Here is a 12,094-nt window from a genome sequence, read left to right on the forward strand (position 1 = left end):
ACTCCCCCCTCCCCTCCCTCACTCACTCCCCCTCCCCTCCCCTCACTCCCCCCTCCCTCATTCCCCCCTCACTCCCCCCTCCCTCCCCTCCCTCACTCCCCCCTCCCTCCCCTCCCCTCCTCATTCCCCCCTCCCTCCCCTCCCTCATTCCCCCCCCCTCCCTCCCCTCATTCCCCCTCCCTCCCCTCCCTCATTCCCCCCTCCCTCCCCTCCCTCATTCCCCCCTCCCTCCCCTCCCTCATTCCCCCTCCCTCCCCTCCCTCCCTCATTCCTCCCTCCCCTCCCTCATTCCTCCCTCCCTCCCTCCCTCCCTCATTCCCCCCTCCTCCCTCCTCATTCCCCCCTCCCTCCCCTCCCTCATTCCCCCCTCCCTCACCCCCCTCATTCCCCCCTCCCTCACTCCCCCCTCACCCCCCCTCCCTCACTCCCCCCCTCCCTCATTCCCCCCCTCCCCTCCCTCATTCCCCCCTCCCTCCCTCCCCTCCCTCCCCCCTCGCCTTCCCCCCTCCCTCATTCCCCCCTCCCTCCCCTCCCTCATTCCCCCTCATTACACCCACATTAACCCCTCCTCCCCCCTCCCACTGCCCCTCGGTGCCCCCACCCCTTCCCCCTCATCTCCTCCCCACTTCAACCTCCACCTCCCCCCCCATTCCCCCGCCCCAACCGCAGGGCCCCGGTCACCCACAGCCACCGCGCCGCCGCCATCCCAGTGCGCCTGCGTCACAGAGCCGGGCGTTGCCGAGCAACCCCGGAGAGGGGCCGCCCCGCCCCGCCCCGCCCCGCCCCCCGGCGCCGGCCCCGGGCTGCCCCTCCCCCCGTCCCGTCCCGGCCCAGCGGCCGTCATGCCCCCGGTCGGTGGGCTGAACTCCCCGGGACACCGGTCCCAGCTCCCTCCCCTGGTCCCCGGAGCTCAGCGCGCCTCCCGCCCGCCGACCTGTGTGGCCGCCTCCAGGGAACTGTGTCCCCGGGGCCTCGCCCTTCACTGTGTCCTGTCCTGGGCTCACTGCCCAACATTTCATCCCCATCCCCTCTGGGCTCCCCGCAAACACCCGCCGCCAGAAGATTATTTGGCTCCAAGACACGTCCCTACATTGCGCTAGCACCGGCCCCATCCCCGAGTGTGCTGACCCACACTGGGCTCAGCTGCAGACACACAATTTTAAAAGACCCGTTGTTCTGAGGTTCCTTCCCCATCCTCACCCCCACCATCTCCACCACCTCCTCCAGCCCCTATAGTAAGATCGATAGATTTCTGGGCAGGAGGTAAATTGGTTTATTATTGTTACATGTACCAATGTGCAGTGAAAAACTTTGTTTTGCATCACATCCATATGGGTCATTTCATCACATCAAGCCCTCCGGTCCCGGCGACATCCCCGTGAACCCTGTCCCTGCACATGACACCCTTCCTGCAGAATGGCAACCGGAGCGACACACATGATCCCGGTCCGGTCTCACCAACAGCTTCCGCAGAATCTGGGACCAAGACCGGAGTTGAAAACGTCACATCGAGTGCAAGGAGACACATCAGGTGCCCGTTCTGTACCCAGATACAGAGTCCGTGTCTGCATCCATCGTGTCTGGGCCCTCGATCTGTGGGATCTGGCTCAGAACGAGCCAAACACAAATTCCAGCTCCCAACCACTCACAGTGACCCTCGGGTCAGAGAGAGGGCAGTGTTGAGGGGTGGGGGAACCAGCAGGAGCTCTTGCTCCTGAACACTGTCCATTCAGCGGGGGTCGGAACGAGCAGGTTGGTTTTCAATGGATTCCCGCACAAACAACTTGGTGAGTTGTCCCAGAATAATTCACCCGTCTGCTCTGTGGGTGAATGCGACCTGTGTGTGTGCCGTGTATTTGCATCATTGTGATAGCGGCTCTTTGTTGTCCCAAACACAGGCAAATTAGTTCCTCTGGTGAGGCACAGCTGGAGGTGGGGTTTTCTGCACAGCTGGGATGGGGAGCAGGAACCCTGGCTGATTCCTGACATTTTCTGCTTTGTCTGGTCTGAATAGGTTGCCTGATGTTGTGTCTCCTGATGAGATAACTCAGGGACATCGTTTGTAAATCAGAGGATAGATCTCTGGAGCTTTCCGTGCACAGACTGACAACAGTGTTTCCTTCATCACACAGTTATTGTCGGCAGAATGATTTGCCGTGGAGAACGAAGCTATTTAAAGGCGCTGTTCAGGTTGGTTCGCATGGCAGCCGAATTTACCCAAGAGACACCGCGGCCGAGAAAGCGCTCTGGCTGCAGTGAGCGAGCCCACAGCGCAGGTGCACAATGGAGGTGACGTCATTTGCGCGTCACCTTGGACCCGGAAGTTTGATCGAGTCCGGGGTCCGGCCCACGGTTGGGGTGAGAATCCGTGCGGGCTGCAGGATCACTGCGGGCGGCCACACTGAGCAGTCCCGGCCTTTCCCTCCCCTTCCCCCTCCCGCTCCACACGGGGGACCCGGGCACTTTCCTGCTTGAAATCAAAGCAAACCCAGTGAGTGCGGGAAGCCCTCAGCAGGTGAGGGCAGCGTCTGTGGAAAGAGAAACAGGGAACTTTTCAAGTCCGAGACCCTTCCGTTAGACCTGGGAGAGAGCAAAAGCAACTTGCAGAGAGGTTTGGGTGCGGGAGGGGGTGGGATGGGGGAGTGATAGATGGGGGCTGGGGGAGGGAAAGATGGGGTGGGGGTTAGATAGATTGGTAGGAGGGAAGGATAGATTGGGGGGTGGTTGAGGGTTAGATTGTGGGGGAGGGATGGAATGGGGGAATGGATAGATTGTGGGGAGGGATAGATATGGGGGTGCGGGGAGGGATAGATGCGGAAGAAAAAGGAGCATCTCTGATTGGCTTCACTTAAACAACCCGAGCCTCGCTCTATGTTTTATTGACCTTTCTGCTTAATAGACTAACAAAGGCAGTTGGAGACAAGGCAATGTTCACGCTGTGAAATGTGGGCCAGAACTGTTGCCGAGGCCTGTGGTTCCAGCAACAGCTGCAGCATGTGTTTCACAGTTAATGAAATATCCCTTTGTGTTTGATTTCTCTCTCTCTCTATCTGCCCTCATTCATCTCGATCACTGACAGGTTTTTAAACTCAGGGTGAGGCCAGGGTTGCTGAGACATTCTCAATCAGAAACGTTCTCTTTGCCCTGTTTTTAAAGAGAAATTGCAGATGTCAGAATCTAAAGTAAAAGCAGAAGCTGTTGGACAATTCAGCAGGTCAGGCAACATCTGTGGAAAGAGAATTAGAGTTAATGCTTTAGTTTGTCTACTGCCCTTTTATCTGATTGATTGTTTGAGCAGAGTTAGCATAGCCTTATGAAAGAGAAATTTACTGGTGCCCATCATGCTACAGAGAACTGTGTGGCAGAGTCCTTGGGTATATTTCAGGTTGGGATAGATTTCTAATCAGTCAGGGAATCAAGGGTTATGGGGACAGGGCAGGAAAGTCAGCCATGATGCTGCTGAATAGCAGAGCAGGCTTGAGACGCTGAATGTTCTACTCCTGTTCCCACTTCCTGTGGGTTTAATGGTGTATTTATCCCTTCCCCGTCTTTTCTGCAATTTAAAACTTGTTTTCTCACTTTCTCGGTTCTGACAAAGGGTTTCCAACCTGGAACATTATTTGTTTCTCTTCCCACAGATGTTGTCTGACCTGTGTCCAGCATTTTCTATTTTTATTTCGGATTTCCGGCAGGTTTTCTGATTTTGCTGCTTTCTTTGCCGACTCGGCCCAAGGTGGACTCCAGGCCCCGGCTGGTGAATGACTGTTTTGCTGGGGCCGTTTCTGATGCCCTGGGGATTGTGATTAAAATGCAGCCATTGATTCTGCTGCAAAAGAGACTAAAATCTCAGCTGAAATACTGTCCTGTACCTCTTGATGACTTCTGTAAATTTCTTTTACAGGATCCAACAAGCAGAGGATTTGTTTATTGGAATCTCAAACGCAACATCAGCAAATTCACACTGGGGAGAGGCCATTCTCCTGCTCAGTGTGTGGGAAAGGATTCACTCAGTTATCCAGCCTAATGAGACACCAGCGAGTTCACACTAGGGAGAAGCCATTCTCCTGCTCAACATGTGCGAAAGGATTCACTCAGTTATCCAACCTGAGAGCGCATCAGCGGGTTCACACCAGGGAGAGACCATACACCTGCTCTGAGTGCGGGAAGAGATTCACTCGGCCATCCCATTTGCTGATGCACCAGAGAGTTCACACTGGGGAGAGGCCGTTCATCTGCTCGACGTGCGATAAGGGATTCACTCAGTCGTCTGACCTGCTGATACACCAGCAGGTTCACACCGTGGAGAAGCCGTACACCTGCTCCGAGTGTGGGAAGGGATTCACTCATCCATCCAATTTGCTGAGACACCAGCGAGTTCACACCGGAGAGAGGCCATACACCTGTTCCGAGTGCGGGAAGGGCTTCACTCGTTCATCCGCTTTGCTGATGCACCAGAGAGTTCACACTGGGGAGAGGCCGTTCATCTGCTCAACGTGTGGGAAAGGATTCACTTGGTTATCCAGCCTGATGATGCACCAGCGAGTTCACACGGGGGAGAGGCCGTTCTCCTGCTCTACATGTGGGAAAGGATTCACTCGGTATGCCTACTTGACACAACATCAGTGGCTTCACACCGGGGAAAAGCCATACACCTGCTCGGAGTGTGGGCAGGGATTCACACAGTCATCCCACTTGCAGTCACACCAGCGAGTTCACAGCGGGGAGAGGCCGTTCTCCTGCTCAACGTGTGGGATGGCGTTCGCCCGTTCATCTGATCTGGTGAAACACCGGCGAGTTCACACCGGGGAGAGGCCTTACACTTGCTCCGAGTGCGGGAAGGGATTCACTCGGTCTTCCTGTTTGCTGAGACACCAGCGAGTTCACACTGGGGAGAGGCCATTCATCTGCTCTGAGTGTGGGAAGGGATTCCCTTGCTCATCTGAGCTGCTGGGACACCAGCGAATTCACACAGTGGAGAAAGATTAAACATGCTGTATGCTCAATGTACAACCATCACTGCTACTGAAATCTAGCACAAATTCACAAGTGTTGCAGGTGTTCACAGGGGTCAGATTCTGTCGACGCTGCTGATCTCGCCCAGGATTGAACCCTGGTCATTGGGCACAGTTCACTTTCTTTTGTAATCTCTTTAACTGAGTTAGAGTTCATTGTTCTGGATCTCTGATTAAAATAAAGCAGTTCTGTTTGAAACACTTTATCTAAGGCCCTTCCTGCCTCTGCAATGCACACAATGAACAGTAGAAAGAGAGGCCATTCAGCCCATCTGGTGCCTTCCAGTGTTTCTGTTCCACACCAGCCTCCTCCCATCTCACCCAGTATGAATATTCAGAGGAATAGAGAGATGCAGCACAGAAATGGGCCCTTTGACTCACTGAGTCTGCACTGATTATCAACCAGTCATTTACTCTGATCGTACGTTAATACATTTTTAAAATTCTGCCTACATTTGCATTGACCACACCCTGCTTCACCCCCACCACCAGCAGATTCTACTCATCACCCACACATTAGGGACAATTTACAGGACTTTAATAACCTTTCAGCCCACACCTCTTGGGACGTGGGAGGAAACCCACACAGTCACAGGGAGAAGGTGCAAACTCCACACAGTCAACACCCGAGGTCGGGATTGAACATTGTCAACGTGAGGCAGCAGCTCTACGAGCTCTGTGCTCATTCGGCTTCCCACTCAATGCATTCCAGTCGTTCACCTCCATCCCTCCGTGTGGTGACAAGTTCCACATTGATGAACTGTGTGGGTGAAGACCTTCCCCGGAATTTCCTGCAGGACTTTCAGCAGATTGCTGGCAAAGACAACAGCTCAGCAGGGGTCTTGTCCCAGATATTAGAGCAGCACAGCTAATAGAGCTGCTACCTTGCAGTGACAGGAGCCCAGGTTCAATCCAGATCTTGGGTACAGTCTGTGTGGGGGTTCTCCCTGTGACTGGGAATTTCTTCCAGCAGCTCCAGTTTCCTCCCACGTCCCAAAGACATGCTGGTTGGTAGGTCAATTGGCTGCTGTAAATTGCGCTTGATGAGTGGGAGAAGTTGGGGAGAGTTGACAAGAATGTCGGGAGAATTTTAAAAAAAGGATGAATGTGGGATCAGTGTGGAGTTGTGGACTGTGTCGGCCTGTTTCTGTGCTGTATCTTTCTGTGACATTCCCCATCCATCAAGCCTCGGGGAGAATGTAAGAGAGTTTGTTTACTTTTTTTTTAAAGATTTAAGATATCTTTATTAGTCACATGTACATCAAAACACACAGTGAAATGCATCTGTTGCATAATGTGTTCTGGGGGCAGCCCACAAGTGTCACCCTGCTTCGAGCACCAATATAGCACGCCCACAACTTCCCAACCCATACATCTTTGGAATGTGGGAGAAAATTGGAGCACCCGGAGGAAACCCACGGAGACTCGGGGAAAACGTACAATCTCCTTGCAGAGAACGGCTGGAATTGAACCCAGGTCACTTGCGCTGCAATGGCGTTACGCTAACCGCTGCAGTACTGTGCTACTCCCAGCTCTTTTCAACACGGGGCTGTTCTCAATGGGCTGAACCTCACACAATTGTGTCACTGCAATACAGGACTGTCCTGACAGATCCTGCGCCTCATTCATTGTCCTACCTGATTCCCCCATTCACCACCTCAAACAAAGTTCATTGGTTTCTGTCCTGAATACGATAACTGAAGAACCACTCCCAAGTCAGGTTGAGGAAAGATTCTGCCCTTTTGAGATCGGTGCCTGATGATCAGAGTTTAAGGAGATGCTTTCAAAACTGGGAATGACTGCAATGTATTTTGTAGATGCTTCTCTCGCCCTGTCTCTCTGATTGATAGAAAAGTGGCAGAATCTTCCTTATCGCCAACAGGTGACCCCTCAGCCCAAAACCATGCCGCTGAAAATTTGGATTCTTCCCCCATGAGAAACATTCCCTCAGCTGCCACCCGATCCAATCCTTTTTAACTCTTTCTCCTTTTGCTTGAGCCTCTAGTTTTGGACGGCTGCTCCACCACCGAGAGTGGTGAATAATGTTTGTGAGACATGATGTCCCATTCACAGAGTCATGCTGACTATCCCTTCGCAGTCTGTTCCTTTCCACACGCTGGTAGGTCCTGTCACTCAGAATCCCCTCCAGTAATTTCCCACCACTGATGTGAGGTCAACTGGCTTGTCCTTGCAGCCCTTCTGAAATAAAGGCACACCCTCCAGACTTCTGGTATCTCACCCCTGGCTAAGGAAGATGCAAATAACTCTGCCAGGGCCCGTGCAATTTCTTTCCTATTCTTTCTGCAAGGTCTTGGGATGCAATTGGTCAGGCCCTGGAGGTTTGTCCACCCTAATATGCTTTAAAACTGCCAGCACCTCCTCTTTTGTCATGACGATATGTCCCAAGACATCACTACTCGTATCCCTTAATTCCTTAGCTTGCATGACCTTCTCTGTGCAAATACAGATGAGAAATATTCATTTAAGATCTCGCCCCTCTCTTGTGGTTCCGCACACAGATGACAGCATTGATGCCTAAAGGGACCTATTCTCTCCCAAGTTACCCTATATTGGGCTTCCCCTTTTCCTATCCTCAGTCCTGAAGATCGTCCTGACCCCGAAACGTTGACCACCTGCTTTTCTCCACGGATGCTGCCTGGCCTGCTGAGTTCCTCCAGCATCATCGTGTTTTTCATCCAGGTTCCAGCATCTGCCGTCCTTTGTTTCTCCAATGTTACAGGTAGATGATCGACAGCAGAAGTGACCAGTTCTGATACAAACAGAGGGAATGAGTTACCCAGCATTGAATTTAATGTGGGGTCTGGAAGCCCTTTTCCTCTTATTCATGATTCACTTGCACTTCTTCCAATCCACTCACTGCATTGGGTGCTCACAGTGTGGCCTCCTCTGCACCGGAGGAACCGAACACAGGTTGCGTCACTGCTCTGTGGGGAACCTGCGTTCAGTCCGCAGGAGTGACCCTGAGCTCCCGGTTACCTGTCACTTTAATTCTCCCTCCCACCCCCACCCCGACCCCCACCCTCTGCTCTGTTACAATGAGGCCCGACACCAGCCTGAGGAACAGCACCTCCTCTTCCCTCTGGGCACGTTGCAGCCTTCCAGACCCGGGACATGCCCTCTTCTCGTTACCACCATCGGGGAGGAGGTACAGGAGCCTGAAGACCCACACTCAGTGATTCAGGAACAGCTTCTTCCCCTCTGCCATCAGATTTCTGAACAGTCCATGAACCCATCAACACTACCTCGTTATTCCTCTTTTGCACCATTTATTTATTTTTGTAACTTTTTTGTCTTCATGCTGCCACAAAACAACAAATTTCACGACATACGTCAGTGATAATAAACCTGATTCTGATTCAGCTCTGAGCTGTACCTCACAAATTTAATCAACCACCTTATCATCCCCCTCTCTGTACCCTCCCACCTCCCCTCCCTCTCTTCCCCTTTCTCTCCCTCCCCCTCTTCCCCTCCCTCCCTCCCTCCCCTCCCTCACCTACTCCCTCCCCCTATCCCCCTTTCCCCTCCGTCCCTCTCCCTCTCCCACCCTCCCCCTCCCTCTCCCTCCCTTTCCTCCCCTCCCCTCCTCTCTCTGCAAGGATCGCTCATCCGTGACTCCCTTGTCAGCTGGTCTCTCCTCACCCATCCCCCTCTCGGCACTTATCCCTGGAACCGCACCAAGTGCTACACCTGCCCCTGCACCTCCTCCCTCACCACCATTCAGGGCCCCAGACAGTCCTTCCAGGTGAGGCCGTCCTTCACCTGTGAATCCACCGGTGTCATTTATTGCATCCAGTGCTCCCGGTGCGGCCTCCTCTACACCGGTGAGACCCGACACAGATCGGGGCATCGCTTTGTCGAGAACCTTCACTCCATCCGCCTACCAGCCGGGATCTCCCGGTGACCGGCCGTTTTAATTCCACTTCCCATTCCCCCACCCACATGTCTGTCCTCGGCCTCCTCTACTGCCGAGGGGAGGCCAGACGCAGATTAGAGGAAGCGGTGACCACTCCCCTCTGTCCCATTCTCCCTCATCCCACTGAGCTTCCGATAGTTCACTTCCATTCGATCTCACTTCTGCTTCTGTTCTCTCACTTGTTCAGTTAACGCACAGATTTGCTCTGTTGATGTTTTCGTGTCTCTGTCCCACGGACTGTGTAACCTGTCACAGTTCTCCTTTTCCTTTTTCACTTGCTCATCATCTGATCTTTATGTTTTTCACAGTCCACATCGTGCTGGTCTTGTAACTGAACACGTTCTCTCATTCTTCATTGTGATTGGATGCTGGTGTCCATCCAGTTTTCTCCTTCCCCTCGGGAATTCTCTGGATCTTACCCCATGCACGTTTAATATTATCCAGCAGCCGGACCCCATCAGACAGCATTGGTGGGATATTTCATTCTGATTTCTTCACTAATCTTCACGGCTTGGTACGGCAACTGCTTTGCCCGGGATCGCAAGAAACTGCAGAGAGTTGTGGACACAGCCCAGCGCGTCACGGACACCAGCCTCCCCTCCGTGGACTCTGTCTATACCTCTTGCTGCCTTGGTGAAGCAGCCAGCATAATCAGAGACCCCACCCACCCAGATCATTCGCTCGTCTCCCATTTCCCATCAATCAGAAGATACAGGAGCCTGAGGGCACATACCACCAGGCTCAAGGACAGCTTCTACCCCACTGTGATAAGACTATTGAACGGTTCCCTTATACGATGAGATGGACTCTGACCTCACGATCTACCTTATTATGACCTTGCACCTTATTGTCCACCTGCAATGCACTTCCCTGTCGCTGTGACACTTTACTCTGCATTCTGTATTGTTTTACCCTTGTCCTACCTCAATGCACTGTGTAATGAATTGACCTGTATGAACGGTATGCAAGACAAGTTTTTCACTGTACCTCGGTACGTGACAATAATAAACCAATACCAATCTTATCCAGTTGGGGTACTTTGTTTAAAAAAGAACCCAAACCCTCAGCTTTCTATTCACAAGTAACAACTTGGAAGGAGAGAGTTAAATTTTCCAGAAGTCATATTTGATTCCTCCTTAGTTTGTGCTAAAGTGTGTGAGACAAAATAGAGTGAGCTGGGAATGTGGGGAATGTTTTGAGAATGTAGTGGAGAGCTGATCCTCAGCCTTGAGAGGAACGTGTTATCTAAACAGTGAAAAACATGTTTTTCTGCAAATCCTGATGTCCTTAAGTCATGTGCCTAGGCCAAAGGTCCCAAGAGATATGAATGTGCCACCTTGTAGCATGGAAAAGTAGCAGGGTAAGGGAGGGTGTTCAAATGGGGCTACTTCTCTGTGCAAATCAGAATCTCTGTTTAGGCTGGAGTGTCGACAGGGTGCTGTGAGAGAGAGAGAGAGAGAGCGAGAGAGAGACAGAGAGACAGAGCAAGAGAGAAAGATAGAGAGAGAGACAGTGAGAGAGCGAGCAAGAGAGAGAGAGAAAGAGAGACAGACAGAAGAGGCTGTTGGACACCTGGGCTTCCCTCTTGCATCTGTAGTAGATCAATTCATTGACTGATTGATTGATTCTTTCCCTCTGTATTTCGGTGAAGTGGTTAATGAGTGGACTTTATATAATTCTAATAGTCGGTTTTTATAACCTTTAACACGTGTAACGTGCCTCCTTTATCTGAGAATGCCTCTTGCTGTTGAATCAGGAAAGAACAAGGAATGAATTTTCAAATATTCTCATTACAAGTGAAATGATCTGCATGGATGACATGCAAATCAAAGTTTTTCACTGCAGCTCTGTATGTGTGGCAATAATAAACCAACTTAGCAATGATTATTTCAATGCCCTTCCGATGGAAGGGATTGTTGGGATGCTGGTTCAGTGCCAGATGTTGGATCATCCCATTAATGTGAGAAGTCGTAGGATTGTGCCAATGTGGATAATCCTTTCGTCCCTTCATTCCTAGTTTTTGGCAGATTACTCTTCCAATGTCCTGTGAAGTGTTTGCAGTTGTTGTAATGCCCCCTTATTGGAGGTTGTTGTTGTAGTACGCAGCCCACACGAGTCGATGCTGTTGTGTGAAAGCACCGTTGAAGTAAATGCCTGAAGCCCAGTCAACGCAATTGTTTCTTTAATGACCATCTGTGCCCCGTTGTTGTAAAGTGTGCGAAATTTTGTTGTTGACAGGTCACAGAGCAATACAGCACGGATACAGGCCCTTCGGCCCAACCAGTCCATGCCAACCACGGTGCCCACCCAGCTAGTCCCAATTTCCTGCATTTGGCCAATATCCCTCTAAGCCCCACCCCTCCATGTACCTGTCCAAGTGCTTCTTAAATGATGCTGTTGTACCTGCCTCACCCACTTCCTCTGGCAGCTCGTTCCACACACTCACCACCCCCTGCGTGAAAAAGTTGCCCCTCGGGTCCCTTTTAACTCTTTACCCTCTCGCTCTGCCCCCTAGTTTTGGATTCCCCTACATCGAACATACAGCACAGTACAGGCCCTTCGGCCCACAATGTTGTGCCGACATCTTACCCTGCTCTGAGATCAATCGAACCCTTCCCTACCACATCGCCCCCCATTTCTCTATCATTCATGTATCTGTCTAAGAGTATCTTGAATGTCCCTAATGTATCTGCCCCCACAACCTCTGCCGGCAGTGCGTTCCACGCACCCACCCCTCTCTGTGTAAAACACTTACCCCTGACATCCCCCTTATACCTTCCTCCAATGACTTTAAAATGATGTCCCCTCGTGTTAGCCATTGTTGCCCTGGGGAAAAGACTGTTACCGTCCACCTTATCTCTGCCTCTCGTAATGTTAAACATTTCTATAAGGTCGCCCCTCATTCTCCTATGTTCCAAGGAATAAAGACCTAGCCTGCCCAACCTCTCCCTATAACTCAGGCCCTCGAGTCCTGGCAACATCCTCCTAAATCTATTCCGCACTCTCTCCAGTTGAACCACGTCTTTCCTACAACAGGGTGACCAACACTGTACACAGTGCTCCAAGTGCGGACTCACCAATGACTTGTACAACTGCAATGTAACGTCCCAGCTCCTGTACTCAGTGCCCTGACTGATGAAGGCCAGCG

The 12,094-nt window shown here is 51.8% G+C and overlaps 2 protein-coding genes across 2 annotated transcripts in view; one reads left to right on the top strand and one right to left on the bottom strand.

The window, feature by feature from the left end:
• Positions 1–12,094, bottom strand: part of LOC127576545 (zinc finger protein 239-like) — a 257,965-nt gene that overhangs the window by 237,772 nt on the left and 8,099 nt on the right. The window lies entirely within an intron of this gene.
• Positions 2,201–5,218, top strand: LOC127576409 (zinc finger protein 664-like). The gene is made up of 3 exons (XM_052026919.1): positions 2,201–2,289; positions 2,484–2,611; positions 3,902–5,218. The coding sequence occupies exons 1-3, from the start codon at positions 2,201–2,203 to the stop codon at positions 4,984–4,986; spliced, it is 1,302 nt and encodes a 433-aa protein (XP_051882879.1). The 3' UTR covers positions 4,987–5,218.

Source organism: Pristis pectinata, chromosome 12 (genome assembly GCF_009764475.1).
Source record: "Pristis pectinata isolate sPriPec2 chromosome 12, sPriPec2.1.pri, whole genome shotgun sequence".
NCBI classification, from domain to species: domain Eukaryota; kingdom Metazoa; phylum Chordata; class Chondrichthyes; order Rhinopristiformes; family Pristidae; genus Pristis; species Pristis pectinata.

Coding starts and splice junctions, on each gene's coding strand:
- LOC127576409 (XM_052026919.1), top strand. CDS start 2,201: ATGGCAGCCGAATTTACCCAAGAGACACCGCGGCCGAGAAAGCGCTCT. Junction 2,290..2,483: donor AGCGCAGGTGCACAATGGAG/GTGACGTCATTT, acceptor TTGAAATCAAAG/CAAACCCAGTGAGTGCGGGA. Junction 2,612..3,901: donor CAAAAGCAACTTGCAGAGAG/GTTTGGGTGCGG, acceptor TTTCTTTTACAG/GATCCAACAAGCAGAGGATT.